This window comes from Somniosus microcephalus, chromosome 1, assembly GCF_052327205.1.
Source record: "Somniosus microcephalus isolate GS21.2 chromosome 1, FLI_Smic_1.0, whole genome shotgun sequence".
NCBI lineage: Eukaryota > Metazoa > Chordata > Chondrichthyes > Squaliformes > Somniosidae > Somniosus > Somniosus microcephalus.
The window spans coordinates 131,936,808-131,956,205 of NC_140987.1; the positions used below are offsets into that span (position 1 = coordinate 131,936,808).

Sequence of the window (19,398 nt, forward strand, 5' to 3'; positions counted from 1 at the left end):
CATTGCACTGTACGGTAGTGAAGTATGGGGCCCGCTAAATCACCAAAGCTACACTAAATGGGAAAAACACACAATAGAAGCCCTACATGCAGAATTCTGCCGAAGCATCCTTCGCACCCAAAGAAAAACGCCAACAAATGCATGCAGAGCCGAACTAGGCAGATACCCACTGATAATAAACATCCAAAAACGAGCACTAAACTTCCTAAATCACCTCAAATCTAGCTCCCCAGACACTCTTCATTTCAAAGCCTTTCAGACCCAAGAGCTAAACCCAGAAAAGAGTCCCCTGAGTCAGCTGCTACTGAAACTAAGTACTCAGCCGGACCCTGACCAGCCCCAGACCAACACAGCCGTCCAAACACCAATCCGAGTGAACCAAATCATTAAAAAATGCAAAGAAACCTACCTGGAACATTGGAACAAAATAACCGAAAGCCAAAGCAGATTAGAATGTTACCGGGCCCTAAAAAGAGAATATAAACTGGCAGACTACCTCACGACCATCAGAGACACAAAACAGAGACAGACCCTCACCAGGTACAGACTAAGCGACCACCAACTGGAAATTGAAAAAGGCAGATACAAGAAATCCTGGCAGCCTAGAGAGAATAGAATATGCGATCAATGTCTGGCTGGCGAGGTTGAAACAGAAATGCATTTCCTCCTAAAATGCGAAAAATTCAACACATCAAGAAACATATTATTCAACAAGCTAAGCCAAACAACCCCAGATTTCAAGGAATTGGATGATCTGTCAAAATTGAGATTAGTCCTAGGAGAAGGAGACAGACCATACCTTGGGGCTAAATATGTAACAACATGTCACAACCTGAGGACTGTTTAAAAGTAAGACTGTTTAAAATTAATATTGAACGTACCAAATGAAGTAGAAAGACTGTTTAAAATTAATATTGTTTAAAAGTAATATTGTATATACCCAACAAATGTCAAATCGATTGACACTTACAGAATGTTGGAAAACTGTACCTTTTTGCTATGTAAGCTTTGGCAATATGGTTCTCTGTAAACTTTCATGCCAATAAAGCATTTGAACTGAACTGAACTGAGAGAGAGAGAAGGAGAGAGAGAGAGAAAAGGAGAGAGAGAGAAGGAGAGAGAGAGAGAAGGAGAGAGAGAGAGAAGGAGAGAGAGAGAGAAGGAGAGAGAGAGAGAAGGAGAGAGAGAGAGAAGGAGAGAGAGAGAGAAGGAGAGAGAGAGAGAAGGAGAGAGAGAGAGAAGGAGAGAGAGAGAAGGAGAGAGAGAGAAGAGAGAGAGAGAAGGAGAGAGAGAGGAGAGAGAGAGAAGGAGAGAGAGAGAAGGAGAGAGAGAGAAGGAGAGAGAGAGAAGGAGAGAGAGAGAAGGAGAGAGAGAGAAGGAGAGAGAGAGAAGGAGAGAGAGAGGAGAGAGGAGAGAGAGAGAGAGAGAGAAGGAGAGAGAGAAGGAGAGAGAGAAGGAGAGAGAGAAGGAGAGAGAGAGAAGGAGAGAGAGAAGGAGAGAGAGAGGAGGAGAGAGAGAAGGAGAGAGAGAGAGAAGGGGAGAGAGAGAGAAGGGGAGAGAGAGAGAAGGGGAGAGAGAGAGAAGGGGAGAGAGAGAGAAGGGGAGAGAGAGAGAAGGGGAGAGAGAGAGAAGGGGAGAGAGAGAAGGGGAGAGAGAGAAGGGGAGAGAGAGAAGGGGAGAGAGAGAGAAGGGGAGAGAGAGAGAAGGAGAGAGAGAAGGAGAGAGAGAAGGAGAGAGAGAGAGGAGAGAGAGAGAAGGAGAGAGAGAGAAGGAGAGAGAGAGAAGGAGAGAGAGGAGGAGAGAGAGAGAGAAGGGGAGAGAGAGAGAAGGGGAGAGAGAGAGAAGGGGAGAGAGAGAGAAGGGGAGAGAGAGAGAAGGGGAGAGAGAGAGAAGGGGAGAGAGAGAGAAGGGGAGAGAGAGAGAAGGGGAGAGAGAGAGAAGGGGAGAGAGAGAGAAGGGGAGAGAGAGAGAAGGGGAGAGAGAGAGAAGGGGAGAGAGAGAGAAGGGGAGAGAGAGAGAAGGGGAGAGAGAGAGAAGGGGAGAGAGAGAGAAGGGGAGAGAGAGAGAAGGGGAGAGAGAGAGAAGGGGAGAGAGAGAGAAGGGGAGAGAGAAGGGGAGAGAGAGAAGGAGAGAGAGAAGGAGAGAGAGAGAGGAGAGAGAGAGAAGGAGAGAGAGAGAAGGAGAGAGAGGAGGAGAGAGAGAGAGAAGGGGAGAGAGAGAGAAGGGGAGAGAGAGAGAAGGGGAGAGAGAGAGAAGGGGAGAGAGAGAGAAGGGGAGAGAGAGAGAAGGGGAGAGAGAGAGAAGGGGAGAGAGAGAGAAGGGGAGAGAGAGAGAAGGGGAGAGAGAGAGAAGGGGAGAGAGAGAGAAGGGGAGAGAGAAGGGGAGAGAGAGAAGGAGAGAGAGGAGAGGAGAGAGAGAGGAGAGAGAGAAGGAGAGAGAGAAGGAGAGAGAGAAGGAGAGAAGGAGAGAGAGAAGGAGAGAGAGAAGGAGAGAGAGAAGGAGAGAGAGAAGGAGAGAGAGAGAGAGAAGGGGAGAGAGAGAGAGAAGGGGAGAGAGAGAGAGAAGGGGAGAGAGAGAGAGAAGGGGAGAGAGAGAGAGAAGGGGAGAGAGAGAGAGAAGGGGAGAGAGAGAGAAGGGGAGAGAGAGAGAAGGGGAGAGAGAGAAGGGGAGAGAGAGAGAAGGGGAGAGAGAGAGAAGGGGAGAGAGAGAGAAGGGGAGAGAGAAGGGGAGAGAGAGAAGGAGAGAGAGGAGAGGAGAGAGAGAGGAGAGAGAGAAGGAGAGAGAGAAGGAGAGAGAGAAGGAGAGAAGGAGAGAGAGAAGGAGAGAGAGAAGGAGAGAGAAAGCAAAGGGGGCGCGGGGCCGGGGTAACGGGTTGTGGGGAAGGGGGGGAAGGGGAGCGGGGGGAGCAAGGGGTAGGGAAACATGAAACTTAAAGTACTTATAAAACATTTTTGGTAAATCTTTCTATAATACACTTTACAACCTCACCAATCTTTTTATTAAAAAAGGGGTGCTCACCTCTCAGTGTTTTGTATCACAAACAATGGCCGCCGCTTGCTTTTCAGTTGGAATGATTAGGCCCCGCCCACACAGTCGATTGTCTGTCTCGGTCATCAGGACCAGGTTTGGAGCACAGAAGCCCCACCCACTCCATGTTCCTGTACTAAGATGGCCGCGCATGCACTCTGTTACACACTGAATCAAAATGGCGTTGCACTGAAACTTTTCGCCCTCCTTGACAAAGATGGCTGCCGTTAACCTGGGGCTGTCAGCAGAAGAAATTTCCTCAGCTGCAAACACAGGATCTTCAGATTATTATTCGGGGCTTGCGACCTACCCCAGTTGCTTATGAAGCCTCCCCACCTACTGACCCCGGGAATGGAGCTGAGGCAGCACACCCTCTCCCCTCTGCCAGTGTTTGTCTCTGTCTAGGCCGGGAGCCTGGGTCTAGAGTTGCGCTGCTGGCAGTTGGAGAAGCCTAGGCCCCGGAAAAAGTGAAAGGTAGGAGAATTATAGAGGTTAGAGAAAAGATTTACAAATTAATTAACTTTTTTTAAAAACTGTGTTTTAAAAGCAACTTTTTTTTTGCTGGAATTGTAGATTTGAAAAGAAACACGCAGAAAGTGGGAAAAAGAAATGAAAAGTTTGTAATCAAGATGGCGGCGACTCACCTCGGTTCAGAATGATAAGGCCCGCCCACACACGCACCGATTGGTCAACCGTCAGGTCACTGAACGATTGGTCAATCACCACGTCATTCAACTGCAGGATGGCCCGCCCCCCACTCGATGCAAATGAGCGGATAATGAGAGGAATTTTGAACATTTTTTGGATACCGTCGGCACAATTTTTGTCCGACCTTTGGCACAATTTTTGTCGGAGCAAAAAGTAAATACGCCTACAAGAGTCCCCTAATGATGAGCTTTCTTTTGATATAACATGTGTAGGTACGCTCTATAACTTTTGATTGTATAGCCGGCCAGAGAGACAGAGAGAGAGAGAGAGACCCTTATATATGAATTCAAAATGCCCGAAAACTCTGCAAGTTTTATAAAAATGAAACGGCAATATTTTAAGAATTAAATCTTTAGCTATTCAATATGAACAGTAATAAAAGCCAACACTCAGACAATGTGAGATTTTAAATAACAGAAAAAGCTGGAGAAACTCAGCAGGCCAGGCAACATCCGTGGAGAGAAATGAGAGTCAACGTTTCGGGTCAAAACCCTTTATCAAGACTAAAAAGAGGCACAGGGAATGAAATAGATTAAGAGACCGGGCTGGGAGAGAACAAGAGAAGAGACATTAAGAGGTATTCAAAACGAGAAGAGATGGTGATAGGACTAGTGGAGACAAAAGACAGCTCTAGATTATGTGTGAAATGCACTGGCAGAATGAGAGACAGCTGCCATGTGGGAGAGAGAAAAAAAAAGCGGGGGGGGGGGGGGAAAAAACCAAAATGAAGGTGTGAATAAAAAATATAAGTAAAAATGTAATAGGGGCCGAGGTTACGATCGTAAATTGTTGAACTCTGTATCGAGTCCGGAAGGCTGTAAAGTGCCTAATCAGAAGATGAGGTGCTGTTCCTCGAGTTTACGTTGAGCTTCCGTGGAACAATGCAAGAGGCCAAGGACGGTGATGTCCGAGTGGGAATGGAGCGGTGAATTAAAATGACAGGCGACCGGAAGCTCAGGGTCACCCTTACAGACTGAATGGAGGTGTTCCGCAAACCGGTCACCCAATCTGCGTTTGGTCTCCCTAATGTAGAGGAGACCGCATTGTGCGCAGCGAATACAGTATACTAGATTGCAAGAAGTAGAAACATAGAAGATAGGAGCAGGAGTAGGCCATTCGGCCCCTCGAGCCTGCTCCGCCATTCAATGCGATCATCCAAGTTCAGTACAGTACCCTGTCCCTGCTTTCTCCCCATACCCTTTGATCCCTTTAGCCTTAAGAAATATATCCAACTCCTTCTTGAATATATTTAATGAATTGGCCTCTGCTGCCTTCTGTGGTAGAGAATTCCACAGGTTCACCACTCTCTGGGTGAAGAAATTCCTCCTCATCTCTGTCCTAAAAGGCCTACCCCTTATCCTTAGACTGTGACCCCTGGTTCTGGATTCCCCGACCATCGGGAACATCCTCCCTGCATCTAATCTGTCCAGTCCTGCCAGCATTTTATAAGTTTCAATGAGATCCCCGCTCATTCTTCTAAACTCCAGCGAGTACAAGCACAATCGACCCTATCTCTCCTCATACGTCATTCCTGCCATCCCAGGTATCAGCCTGGTGAATCTTCTCTGAACTCCTTCCATGGCAAGAATATCCTTCCTCAGATAAGGCGACCAAAACTGCACACAATACTCAAGATGTGGTCTCACCAAGGCCCTGTACAACTGCAGCAAGACATCCTTGTTCCTGTACTCAAACCCTCTCGCTACGAAGGCCAACATACCATTTGCCTTCTTAACCGCCTGCTGCACCTGCATGCTTACCTTCAGCGACTGGTGCACAAGGACACCCAGGTCGCGTTGCACTTCCCCTTCTCCCAATCTATTGCCATTCAGATAATAATCTGCCTTCCTGTTTTTGACACCAAAGTGGATAACCTCACATTTATCCACGTTATATTGCATCTGCCATACTTCTGCCCAATCACCCAACCTGTCCAATTCATCCTGGAGTTTCTCGGCATCCTCCTCACAGCACGCACGCCCACCCAGCTTTGTGTCGTCTGCAAATTTGGAGATATTACATCTAGTTCATTTGTCTAGATCATTAATTATATATTGTGAATAGCTGGGGTCCAAGGACCAATCCCTGCGGTACCCCACTAGTCACTGCCTGCCACTCGGAAAAAGACCCGTTTATTCCAACTCTTTGCTTTCTATCTGCCAACCAGTTCTCCATCCAAGTTAATACCTTGCCCGCAATCCCATGTGCCTTAACTTTACACGCTAATCTCTTATGTGGGACTTTATTGAAAGCCTTCTGAAAGTCCAAATACACCACATCCACTGGTTCTCCCTTATCTATTTTACTAGTTACATCCTCAAAAAATTCCAGTAGATTAGTCAAGCACGATTTACCTTTTGTAAATTCATGTTGACTTTGTCCGATCCTGTCACTGTTTTCCAAGTGCTCTGCTATTACATCTTTTATAATGGACTCTAGCATTTTCCCCACTACCGATGTCAGGCTTACTGGTCTGCAATTCCCCGTTTTCTCTCTACCACCTTTTTTGAATAGTGGGGTAACATTAGCTACCCTCCAATCCATGGGTACCATTCCAGATTCCATCGAATGTTGGAAGATGATCAGCAATGCATTTACTATTTCTAGGGCCACTTCCTTAAGTACCCTAGGATGTAGATTATCAGGCCCTGGGGATTTATCGGCCTTCAATCCCATTGATTTCCCCAACACCATTTCCCTACAAATACTGATTTCTTTCAGTTCCTCCCTTTCATCAGACCCTATCTTCCCCGACATTTCTGGGAGGTTATTTGTGTCCTCCTTTGTGAAGACAGAACCAAAATATGTATTTAATTGGTCTGCCATTTCTTTGTTCCCCATTATAAATTCCCCTGCTTCTGACTGCAAGGGACCTACGCTTGACTTCACCAATCTTTTTCTTTTCACATATCTATAAAAGCTTTTACAGTCAGTTTTTATGTTCCCTGAAAGCTTACTCTCATTCTATTTTCCTTTTCTTAATTAATCCCTTTGTCCTCCTTTGTTGAATCCTAAACTGCGCCCAATCCTCTGGATTACTGCTTTTTCTGGCCAATTTATATGTCCTCTCCTTGGATCTTATGCTATCTCTAATTTCCCTCATTAGCCACGGTTGAGTCACCTTTTGTGTTTTATTTTTATGCCAAACTGGGATGAACAAATTCTGTAGTTCATCCATGCGGTCTTTGAATGTTTGCCATTGCCTATCCACCGTCAACCCTTTGAGTGACATTCCCCAGTCAATCCTACCCAATTCGCACCTCAGACCATCGTAGTTTCCTTTATTTAAATTTAGGACCCTAGTCTCTGAGTCAACTACTTCATTCTCCATCTTCATGAAGAATTCGATCATATTATGATCGCTCCGACCCAAGGGGCCTCGTACAACAAGATTGCTAATTAATCCTTTCTTGTTACATAATACCCAGTCTAAGATGGCCTGATCTCTGGTTGGTTCCTCGACATATTGGTCCAGGAAACCATCCCGTAAACACTCCAGGAATTCCTCCTCCACAGTATTGTTACTAATTTGGTTAGCCCAATCTATATGTAGATTAAAGTCACCCATGATGACTGCTGTGCCCTTTTTGCACGCTTCTCTAATTTCCCTTTTAATGCCATCCCCAACCTCCACATTACTGTTTGGAGGTCTATATACCATTCCCACTAACGTTTTCTGCCCCATGGTATTTCTCAGTTCCACCCATACGGATTCCACATCATCAGAGCTAATATCCTTCCTTACAATTGTGTTAATCCCTTCTTTAACCAGTAATGCTACCCCACCTCCCTTTCCTTTTTGCCTATCAAGTACAAGTATATCGCTGTTTCACCTGGAAGGGGTGTTTGGGGCCCTGGACAGTGGGAAGGGGGGAGGTATAAGGGCAGGTGTTACATCTCCTGTGCTTGCACGGGAAGGTGCCAGGCAAAGGGGAAGGGGTGCTGGGGGTGATAGAGGAGTGGACTAGGGTGTCTCGGAGGGAGCGGTCCCTACGGAATGCTGAAAGGGGAGGGGAAGATGCGTTTGGTGGTGGGATCACTTTGGAGGTAGCGGAAATGGCAGAAGATGATCCGTTGAATGTGGAAGCTGGTGGGGTGAAAGGTGAGGACAAGGGGAACCCTATCGTGGTTCCGGGAGGGAGGGGCAGGGGTGAGGGCAGAAGTGCGGGAGATAGAACGGATACGGTCGAGAGCTGTGTCAACCATGGTAGAGGGGAATCCTCGGTTGAGGAAAAAGGAAGACATGTCGGAAGCACTGGTGTGGAAGGTGGCATCGTTGGAGCAGATGCGGCGGAGACGGAGAAACTGGGAGAATGGAATAGAGTCCTTACAGGAGGCGGGGTGGGAGGAAGTGTAGTCCAGGTAGCTGTGGGAGTCAGTGGGCTGGTAGTGAATGTCGGTCAATAACCTATCCCCAGAGATGGAGACGGAGAAGTCGAGGAAGGGAAGAGTCAGAGATGGACCATGTGAAGGTGAGGGAAGGGTGGAAATTGGAGGCAAAGTGAACAAAATTGTCTAGTTCAGGGCGAGAGCAGGAAACGGCACCGATAGTCATCAATGTATGCTGAATTTTTCCAGCATTTTCTGTTGTTATTTCGGATTTCCAGCATCTGCAGTATTTTGCTATCGTACAATGTGAGATTTTAGCTTTAATAAAAAAGAAAGTTGTGCGAGAGTACATTATTTGACTGTAAACCACTGTATAATGCTGCAAGAAGAGAAGCACGATTATGGTCATTCACCATTACATTTTTTGTGCAGGAAATGAATTTTATTACATCAAATGTAAAATCAAGACAATTCACTTCAAATCCTATCTAAAGTCACAAATAAAATAGGACTTAATAATTGGTCAAACCGGGCGCAGCGCAGGTGCGGTCATGTGTTGCTTGACAGCAGACACCCTGACGCCGGCCTGCTCTTAAAGGGGGAAGGGTCAACTTTGACTGCTGCCACGCCCTGCACACTGGAGCCCTGCTGCTAGGCCTCAACAGTGCTGGTGGGACAAAATAGCGCCAGGACAGATGGAGATGGCCCGTGAAAGAGCCCAGCGCTTCTCAGACCATGCACTGAGGGTGCTGATTGATGCTGTCCAGGAGAGAAGACCCATCTTGTGCCCGGACAATGGCAGAAAGGCTCCCAGGATAGAGTTCAGGAAAGCCTGGAGGAGCATCGCACGCAGGGTCTCCTCAAACTCAGATGTGCCCAGGACTGCGGACCAGTGCCGCAAAAAGTTCAATGACCTCTGTCGGCTGGTGAAGGTGAGTACCCTTTCCACTGTCCTCCTCATCCTTGCATGTGAGCCTCACACTATGGGCAAAGGGACCTCAAAGGCATAATGGGCAGCCCTCCTCACGCAGCAATGCCACTGGCATGATCAACAGCACTTTCTGCACTGACCACACTGGCCAGGCTATTCCACCATGGGAGGCAGTACACACAGCAACAGGGCACCACACTGTACTTAGAGTCCGTCCTTTCTCTTGCAGGCCAAGCTGGCAAGAAATGCGCGCAGCCGGGTGGAGACCGGTGGTGGACGGCCCCACTACCAGGCTCTAAGTGCTCTGGAGGAGAGCGTCGCTGGACTCCTGCGTCCCCGGGTGACTGGCCCTGTAGCCATCGGGGATGCGGACCCTGTGCTGGAAGCCACTGGTAAGGAGATGACCGCTTGCAGCTCTCTCGTTGCCCTAGTGCTTCCGATCTAAATCCTTTCCCACTGACGGGCAAATGCACATAATGCCACCGCTCAGGCGTCCCTCGCTGACGCCCTGTCCTCACTTTAAAGCTACTCTTGTGCCTTCCTGCTTTCAGCTGCTGAGGAGGAGGTGGTCCCTGAGGCGCCGGGTGCCAGGCCCTTGGAGGAGGAGGACGTCCAGGACGAGGAGGAAGCCGGCCCATCGGGCGAGCCCTCAGCCGTGCCAGGGGATGGCAATGAAGGGGGGACGTCTGGCATGCAGGAGAGCCAGGGGGAGGTGTTGCAGGGGAGGGCAGATCCTGCTTGCAGTGGGGTCCAGGCAGGCGGCAGGGGTCGGCCAGCTTCTCCCCAGCTGCAGAGTCCTCTCTCCAGTCCGGAGAGTGGCCTCGGCCAGGAGGTGCGCCTCCTGCAAGAGATCTCGGTGGCGTCTGACCGGCGCCACCATGAGTTCATGGGGGTTGTGGAGCAGATGCCGCACGCCATCGAGTCCCTGGCTCAGAGTGTGGCAGCATTCGGCCAATCACAGGCCAGGGGGGTGGAGCAACTGGCCGCAGCGCACGCCAGGGGGGTCGAACTACTCGCGGCACTGCAGGAGGAGAGTCGCCAGAGAGGTGGTTCCTTCGACACACTGTCACAGCAGCTGGAGGCACATACCCGGGCAGTGCGGTCACTGACTTCTGCCACACTCGCTTTGACGCAGGGGCGTCGCACCCGCAGCCCTGCTGCAACACAGCGGGCTGGCCTCCAGCACATAGCTGCGCCAGCTGAACTGCCAGGCCGGACGACTGCCACTGTGTCTGCTGAGCCTCGCGCGCCTGGCAGCAGCCAGCTTGCCCCCCTTGGAGCATCCGACACTGCCACTCCCCCAGCCAGGGTGCGAGGAGCTGCTGCTGCCACTGATGCTGGCCAGCCACAGCCGAACCAGTCAGCAGCCGGCCCCTCCCGGGACGTGCGTCGTGTTGGCCGACCCCCAAGGGCATCTGTCGCGACGCATGGGGGCCCTCATGAGCCTTCCCCCAGCCTTGAGGCCGCCACAGGGCCCACGTTGAGGCGGAGCAGCAGGCCGGGCAGGGGAAGGCTCTCTAAGGACTCGCCCTCTCGGCACAGCCGCTAGAGTGTGGTCTCTGCGGCATTGTATATATGGGGGGGATTGTGTTTTGGGGGCCGATTTTTGTGGGCCGATTTTTGTGGATGGCCGAAATTGAAGGCATTTTTTGTTTTTATGGGGGTCTTTCTGTTGGCGAGGGGGGGCCTTTTTTTGTTACGGCCAATGTTGAAGGCCATGTGGATGGCCAACTTTTGTTAGTCCTCCCCAGGTTGGGGGAGTGACATATGTTTGTGACTGTTTTTTGGGTGTGTTCTGTGTTTTTGAGTTTCATGTGGGAAGGGGCCTCAGTTTGTTAAATAAAGGTTTTTATTTATTCAGCTTGTCCAGGTGTCATGTTTCAAGTGTTTGCTGCGTTAACCGGCTGACGGCTTCCGGAGCGGCTGCCTTCAGGTGCGCTCATTCCCACAGGCCATTCCCTCACAGCGGGCCTAGAAGTGTCGAGCAATAAGCCCCCGGCGTACGGCCCTTGGGCCTTCTGGCCCCCTCCTGGCCTGCTCCTCCTCCTCCTCCTGCTCGTCCTCCTCAGGCGGTGGTGCAATGTCAGGTGGCAGTGCCTGCGTCCGGCGGATAGCCAGGTTGTGCAGCATGCAGCACACGACGACGAACTGGGACACTCTATCCGGCGAATACTGTAGAGAGCCGCCGGAGCGATCCAGGCAGCGGAAGCGTTGCTTGAGGACGCCTATGGTTTGCTCTATGACGTTCCTTGTTGCTTGATGGCTTTCGTTGTATGAGTCCTCCGCTGGGGTCCTGGGCGCGCGGAGCGGGGTCATGAGCCATGTGCACAAAGGGTAGCCCTTGTCCCCGATAAGCCATCCCCTTGGTGGAGGCTGTGCCTGGAACATGTCAACCACAGTAGTCTGGCGCAGGATAAAAGCATCGTGGCTGCTTCCTGGGAAGCGGGCATTTACAGCTAGGATGCGCTGCCTGTGGTCACACACCAGCTGCACATTGAGGGAATGGTAGCCCTTGCGGTTGCGGTAAACCTCGGGATTGTCTATAGGTGCCCGCATAGCCACATGCGTGCAGTCAATGGCGCCCTGCACCATGGGGAAGCCCGCAATCCTGCCAAATCCCACTGCACGCTGCTGCTGCCTCTGTTGGGTCATGGGGAAGGAGATGAACTGGTGTCTCCTCGCGAACAGTGCATCGGTGACCTGCCGGATGCAGCGATGTGCGGCGAACTGGGAGATGTTCACGATGTCCCCAGCAGCGGCTTGGAACGAGCCGCTTGCATAAAAGCTGAGAGCCACCGTGACCTTCACTTCCACCGAGAGACATGTCCTGGACATGAGCTGTGGCTGCAAATCTGCGTGAAGCAGCTGGCAGATCTCTCCAACCACGTCCCTTCTGAAGTGCAGCCTCTTTACACAAAGTGCCACAGACATGGTGACATAGGACACCTGCTGCCGGTATTGCCTGGGTGCGTAAGGCCTACGTTGGCGACGCCTGATGGCCCTTCTGTGTCTACGCATGGCTGCCCGTCTCTCACAGCGTCTGCGAGCCCTCCGCACATAATGCTGCAGCTCAATGTTGGCCCCCCATGCAGCCCCCATAATCAAGGTCGCAACAGTGAAATCAGCAAGAGTCAAATGTCAAAGCACTGGCCAGAAGCCAAAAAGACCTCTCCTATCTTGTCCCAAATCTGGAATCTCTGTCCCTTGGTCTCTGTGTAGAAATCCAAAGCAGTGAAGTCATTGCAGCAAAATGGCTGGGCTTTATAGGTCAGTGGAGGTGCCCTTTAATTTGCGCTCCGAGGCCCACAGGGCCTCTGCAACGTTCCATTTTACAATTCCTAATAGCGCCACGCCCACATTGGGCGGGCGCCACTCAATTTCCGGTTTGGGGCGCTAAAACAGCGTTGCGTGAGGATATGACGTCATAAGCTGCGCGCGCACCCGAGCGGGCGCTAACACTTTGCGCCGGCACTAAATCTCAAATGAATTTGGGCGTCGGCGCAGATCGGTCTGCATCCCGGCGCTAAGGCTTTATCGACGGAAATAGAGCCCTTTTTTGGCGTTAGCGCCTGGCGCAGCCAACTGAATTTCTAGGCCTACTTGTTTATATTATAGCCTACAATAATTGTTACCAGCGTATCCTTTAATTTGCACATTAATGGCTTTCAGAAGAGCCATAAAACATTTCAGGCATCATTAATTTGAATTTGCACTGAAATCTCCCCTCGACAGACAGCCAAAAATTGCTGATTATTTAGAGCACCAGTAATGCCTGTTTGCACATTACTAGAGGAGAAAAGGGAAAAATTAAATGCAAGAGGAAATTTATGTCATGTTCATTACCTGTTAAATGTTAAAGAGCATTATACTGCATGAATAAATTATCTTATACAAGGATACAGTGTGCAGCTGTTGGGAATTGTCACATTCTGGCGGTTAAACATCAGTATTAGTCACATGGTGTAAAATCATAAAAAGCCTCTCCTACACAGAACCACTTAAGAGACGACAGATCAATAAAACAAGAGACTAACTGCTACTTTGTGCATTGCTGAAAACATTTAAGGAAATTAGCAAGCTATTGTATCTTGAAATGCTGGCAGTAAGCTTTTCATCCTAAAATAAATCATTCTGATGAGTCTTTAAACTTCTGGTACCAAAAATATTTCCTTTTTAGCCATAAAACGAGCTTCATTTTCTATCACTGTGGAGCTAAAGTAATTCCAGTTTTTGTTTTTTTTCTCCACGTGTTAACTAGAAAGTGCGGAAATAATTTATTTAACCAATGGGCCTATTTCCTTCCAAGAGGAGGAAATGGTACACTGCATTAGAATTGCAAAATTGCTGCACTCCCCCCACGCTCTGCCAGGATTTTTAAAAATTTAAATTTCCAAACTGATCCCTCCATTTGTTTATAAACATAATAAGGCAGGCCTTCGGCTAGACGTAAATTGCATAGGTCTACCATCGTACCGAGCCACAGAATTCAACATTACCCAGTTAAAAAATAAATGAACAATTTATAGGGACTCTCTAACTGCCTTTGTGCACTGCTAGTTTAAGTCCATTTCATTTATACCAATATATCACTTCACAGTCCTAAAATATTTAAAAACTTGGAAGTACACAGATTAGTTTGGGGATTTTTTTTTCTACCTAATGTTTTACAGTAAAGTCCTAACAGTGGGAAGTTATGAGTTTTTAATGTTTTAAATAATTCCTGCATAAAAGCACAAATGCACTCTGGTCTGTGCTAAATTAGTTGGTGTCACTAAAGGCTACATTCAGCTTCAAAGTCCTGGGCTTGTGAAGAGTCACAAAATATCTGATCACTAGCCAGCAACCCCTTTTGAAAGGGTATACATGGGGGATGTCTAGTCAGAACTGGATCAAGCTTGGTTGCAATGCCCTCAATGGTAGAAAAAGCCCACTGACACTCAATAAGTAGGTTCAACCACAGAGAATGGCCACTATGAAAAGACACCAATCTCCATGGAACTGTATTTAGTATGGTTCATCTCTTCTGGGAGAGAAAGGAAAAATACTTTATTTGGGGGGGGGGGGGGGGGGGGGGGTTTGGATAGAAACATGTCTCATTCTTTAGAGAACTTAAGCAATATCTGAAATTTTCTTATTTCAATTTTTAAAAAGATAACATTGTCTAAAGCCACATTTGCACTAAAAATGCTAATTAATTAGAGAAGGTGTATTAGTATCAAAGTATGTCATCTCTTTCTTGATCCAGCAGTCTTCCTACTCCTATTACAAATTGCTAACAAGGTTACTTAAAAACTAATTTACTTGTGATGCAAGCATTTAAGGAATTTTGATCTATTACAAAGAAATTTAAAAAATGAAATTCAAGTACTGAAGAAGATTTGAAATTATTTAAATAGCTATCAAAATGCTACCTGAAGAAATTACATACCTCAAACCTACTACAGTAATCTGAAACAGTTCAATTTTCATAAAAGAACCACTATTTTTCTGCTATCAATCATTTTGGTCCTCAGATTGTGCAAAGAAGTGGTTTTCAAACCTACATTTTTATTTAATCAACAAATAATACTAGATATTTTGACTCTTGCAGATTTAAGGCCCAAAATTTCTGGACCTGGGACAGCACGACCAGGACGAACACTAGCTGAAGTGGCAGAATTTGGGGTGGATCCCAGTTCCACCAAGTGTCTACCCCTTTTTTTTTAACCCACAATGAGAAATTCTGCTGGGAGACGTCAAGAGGGCTTCTTACAATTGCATGCTACTGAAGAGGCAGTTCTCGCAGGATGGTGTGACCCATCAGATATTCTGCCACTTCTGTCTTGCATGCACCCCATGGAAAGTACACCTGCATGATGCGTGTACACTTGCAATCCAGGTTGAAGTAGCACCCACAATGCAAGATTTCAAGCTAGTTCAAAATTGGTACTTTTAAAAATGTTGACTTTCTTCGGCTGGAATGGCCCACCTCCCCATGGAGCATTTTGAAATTACTGGTCTCCCACGGAAACACCATAAATGGCACAAGCGCGGGTGCCCACCCTCTTTCTACAAATGACCCAGTCCCTGGGATTTGGGATGGGGCCAAGGCCACCATCAATTACAAACAATGGTGATCTTAAGTATATTTTTTGCAGTAACCACACTCTGATCCAGAAATTACCACAAACACCCCATGACAAAGAACACCTACCCACTGCACCTTTTGGCTGTGATGTTAAACAGAGGCCGTCCACCTGCCCAGGTGAACTTAAAGCATCCTTTGGCACTATGCAGAGACGAGCAGGGAGTGCTCCAGTGCATTATTACCCCTTCACCAACACCACCAAAATAGATTAACTGGTCATTCATCTCATTTGCTGTTTGTGGAATGTTTGTGTGTAAATTGGCTGCTACATTTGCCTACATAACAATAGCTCCTTCAACTCAGACAATTCAGGAAAATAATTAATTGGTTCTACAGCACTTTGGGATGCCCAGTAGACAGTGAGAACATGCTCTATAAATGCAAGTTCTTTATTTCTTTAACTATATTGCTACTTTCATAAGTCAAATCTCAAAGAAGATACAGAAGTCACATTCAGTTACTTTTGGTCAAATATCTACACTTAAAAAAAAAAAAAAAAAACCTTGCAGTAAGAGTTTAAGTACAGTTTTGACTAATCACTGCTTGGTTTGGACATCAATATTGTCAATTGAAAAAGGCAGTTTTTGCCACTTAACCCACACTAGAAACAGAATAAAAAAGTTTTTGGAAGGTGCTCTTACAGTGTGCTATTGACAGCAGCTGCTCAGTACTCCCCCAGCACTGGCACACTAGAACGCAAGAACAGGTAAGTGTGCACCTCCCATAATGCCAAGTTTACCTGGCTCCCAAAGACAGATGCCAAAGGCAAGAAGTAGTAGTACCTATTTCCCACTAGCCCACCAACATAGACCAGCAGTATGGTGGTACACTAACAAAGGAAAGAGCTGGCACTCAGATCATGGATTTCCCATTGAGCACGGGTTTCCTGGTGCTTCAGTTCTATTATAAAAGTGTCTATAGACACAGCTCTAAAGTTAATGTTTGCAATTGTGCCAACCAAAGCATTCTTGTTACATTCTGGTACTGTAGCAATATCAGAAGATATAGGAAGATACAACTGAAAATCAAAAGCACAAAAGCAAGAAGTTATCAAAAGATATAATTTTTATCCCTTTTGTAGAAAAAATATAGTTGAAACTTACCTTTACTGAGTCTCTGTCTGTTCTCACGGAAGCCACATCATTAAATAAATGAACGAGGTTGCAAGCAAGTACAGATCGAGGAAAAATTGGTGGGGGGGGGGGGGGGGGGGGGGGGGGGAGAAAAAGAGGGGAAAAACAAGCACGTGTTATCATGACCATCATTTTATCCCAATCACCAGATATGCTGCCTCCTCGTAAAGCACATTTTCATACCCTATATTAACAAGTTTGCACCAAGGTGAGCCCAGTACTAACCTCCCATCAGTGCAGTGTAAGTAAATGTCAGGTCTGGTTCTGGTGTTTAATACATCATTTAAACCCACAAAAATGGAGGGGGGGGGGGGGTTGAAATCTGTAGCCTCTCCCTCTTGCACCCCTCCCCCGGAGAAACAATTTGTAATTGGCAATTAACACATCAGTAGTAGTACTAGTAATTCACTGCTATAAAAATTGTGACAGGGCAGATAGGACTACTATAGTAGAATAGAGGGTACCAATATTTTGCATAACTGCACATTCTGCAATAGCGCCCAACAGGAATTCATGAAACCTACAAAAGGGTATGGTTTTGTTTATTGTGATTCAACTAAATTTGTGATCTTGTAAGTCAAATAGCAAATAACCACCTTTTAAAAAATCCGTTTGGCTCCTGCTTGCAAGCATGAACTGGGCAATACATCCACTATGCATCTTGAAGCAAGAGAAGAATGAAATGTACTTGTGGTCTTGTGACTAAGTACTCTCAGAATTAGCCTACTGAAATCAGTCCAAGTACAGTACTACACTAAAGAGACTAATCATTTCAATGAAATCAACAGAATAATTTGATGCGCAAGAAATCATGCCTTTAAACTTATGATATATAGATTATAATTTTTTTTCTCATGTTTTCAGAATATTTGCTACCTTTTAAACCAATCCTTGTATCTCTACCTAGGAGTTAATAAAGAAAGCAGGTGGGTAACATCACAATCTTATGTTACAAAGTTGTTTCCATTTAAATCAATTCTGCAACTGAATCAGTTTGCCTTGTTGATAAAAATCATTCCTGTTTATACTGATGGGCAGACGCAACAACAGCAAATCAACCTACTATTTCATTGGCTGTAAAGCGCTTGGAGATGTCCGGTGGTTGTGAAAGGTGCTATATAAATGTAAGTCTTTCTTTCTTTAGGCAGAACCTACCAGCAGTTTGTATTGGCCAGCTATGGGGGGGGGGGGGGAAAGAGGAGTTGGAAGAGGGGGAGTGGCAAGTTCAGCACTAACCCTAACCCATGGGCAGAGCACTGATGGCAAACTAGATGCAAGTGCCACCTTTGGGAACCATTTAGCTTTGTCATTGGCAACTCTTTCCATCAAAGGCCCCTAAAAATCCTCTCCCAAGGAGAATATTGATGCCTTCCAACAGCACTAGCACTAGGTTGTTTACATTACTGCTTTATCTCCAATAGTTCCCTTCCCGTCAGAGGCAATCATCATGTAGGGTAAAGGGGTTATCAAACTGCTTTAACTTGGCAAATTTGGTGCTTTGTTGCTGTAACAAGGAACAAAAGCCTCTGGCTGTAAAAAATACAAACTATTATTCCACACAATAACCAAGAAATACAAATTAAATAAGATAACCAGATAAAGGGATCATTCAGAAAAATGTTCATCAGGAAATATAAACATGCCTTATTTTAGTTATAACATTCTCCCTCAATTTATCTAGAGGGGATGCAGATTGACTAATCTAATTAATTTGTACTATTTTATTCATGGCTAATCCAACCTGCATGGATATACATCAATCCTCCTTCTTTGGCATCAACTAGCTATGGTTTCAAGCTTGGCGAGATAAGGCTAGCTAAGAAGTGCTACACTGAATAATGCAATGGCTCTCTATTTGGGAAAAACAAGGTGCTACTGATGCTAAGTTATCCAGTCTCCCCCACTCCAAAAGCCTATAAATGTTATACTACATTTACATAGAATTACATAGAAAATACAGCACAGAAACAGGCCATGCGGCCCAACCAGTCTATACTGTTATTTATGTGCCACTCGAGCCTTCTCCCATCCTTCCTCATCTAACTATCAGCATAACCCTCTATTCCTTTCTCCCTCATATGCTTATCTAGCTTCCCCTAAAATGCATCTGTACTATGTGCCTCAGCTACTCCCTGTGGTAGCGAGTACCACATTCTCACCACCATCTGGGTAAAGAGGTTACTTCCGAATTCCCCATTTGATTTCTTGCTGACTATCTTAAATTGATGGTCTCTAATTTTGCTTTATTTCATACTTAAATCAAATGTTTTTTCCCCCCCAACATGACCTTCCATATGTTAAAATAATGCATTACAACAACTTCAAAATATAGTTTTTAATTTAAAGAGCTACATTATAGAAATGGGAAGGGAAAGAATCGCAGTTTCAATTGAAAATTTCAAAACAGATAGATAGATTTGTGTTAGGCAAGGGTTAGGGTTACGGAACCAAGGCGAGCAGATGGAGTTAAGGTACAAATTAGCCATGATCTCATTGAATGGCAGAACAGGCACAAGGGCTGAATGAATGGCCTACTCCTGCTCCTAAAGATGGAAGAGATTAACAACCAAGTTCCCATTTCTAAATTACCAGTCTTAAATCAGCTGCAGTTTCAAGCATTGTTTACCTCTTTGGTGGTCTGTGTCATGATGTTTTTTCTCATCTTTCATAGCATTGGATAATGCCAATAGTCCTGCACTGCTTCCAACAGAAGGGATTCCTGGAGGTTGGAGCCCAGACGGGTGTGGGGTGAGAGGTACTGGAAGTGCATGACTGTGGGATAGATGTTGGGCCTGTAGCTGTTGCTGCTGCTGTGGAAGAATTAACTTGTATGAGCATAATGTATGAAGAAATTAGAAAAAGTACATGAAATCACTAGCACATTTACTCAAAAATACAATTGTGCAACTGAGGTAGCAGTATCTCTTTTACTGGCTTTTCCACTTAAAAAATTTAGTAGAGACCTGGGCCCCGATATTTACAGGGATGTGGAAGAAAGTGTGGGGGAATCCCGGCAAAGCCGGGGATGTGGAGGTCCTGCCGAATTTAATGGCAGGTCCTCAAGATAATTTTTTATCTTCCTTTTCCTGCGCGGCAGCCAGCCAAATTGACAGGCTGGCCAGCTGCTGGGCGGGAAAAGCAGC

At 46.6% G+C, this 19,398-nt stretch overlaps 1 protein-coding gene across 14 annotated transcripts in view; it reads right to left on the reverse strand.

Annotated features, from left to right (window-relative positions):
* The window catches only part of LOC147124362 (transducin-like enhancer protein 4), a 159,363-nt gene that overhangs the window by 57,362 nt on the left and 82,603 nt on the right, over positions 1-19,398 (reverse strand). For 7 of the 14 annotated variants that reach the window (XM_085985664.1, XM_085985609.1, XM_085985728.1 and 4 more), the window contains 2 exons: positions 18,882-19,065; positions 16,226-16,242 (listed from right to left, as the gene is read on the reverse strand). In XM_085985664.1, coding sequence (XP_085841790.1) covers positions 16,226-16,242; positions 18,882-19,065 — 201 coding nt within the window. The remainder of the gene's footprint in view (positions 1-16,225; positions 16,243-18,881; positions 19,066-19,398) is intronic. The other 7 variants (XM_085985619.1, XM_085985691.1, XM_085985655.1 and 4 more) reach the window with 1 other exon arrangement.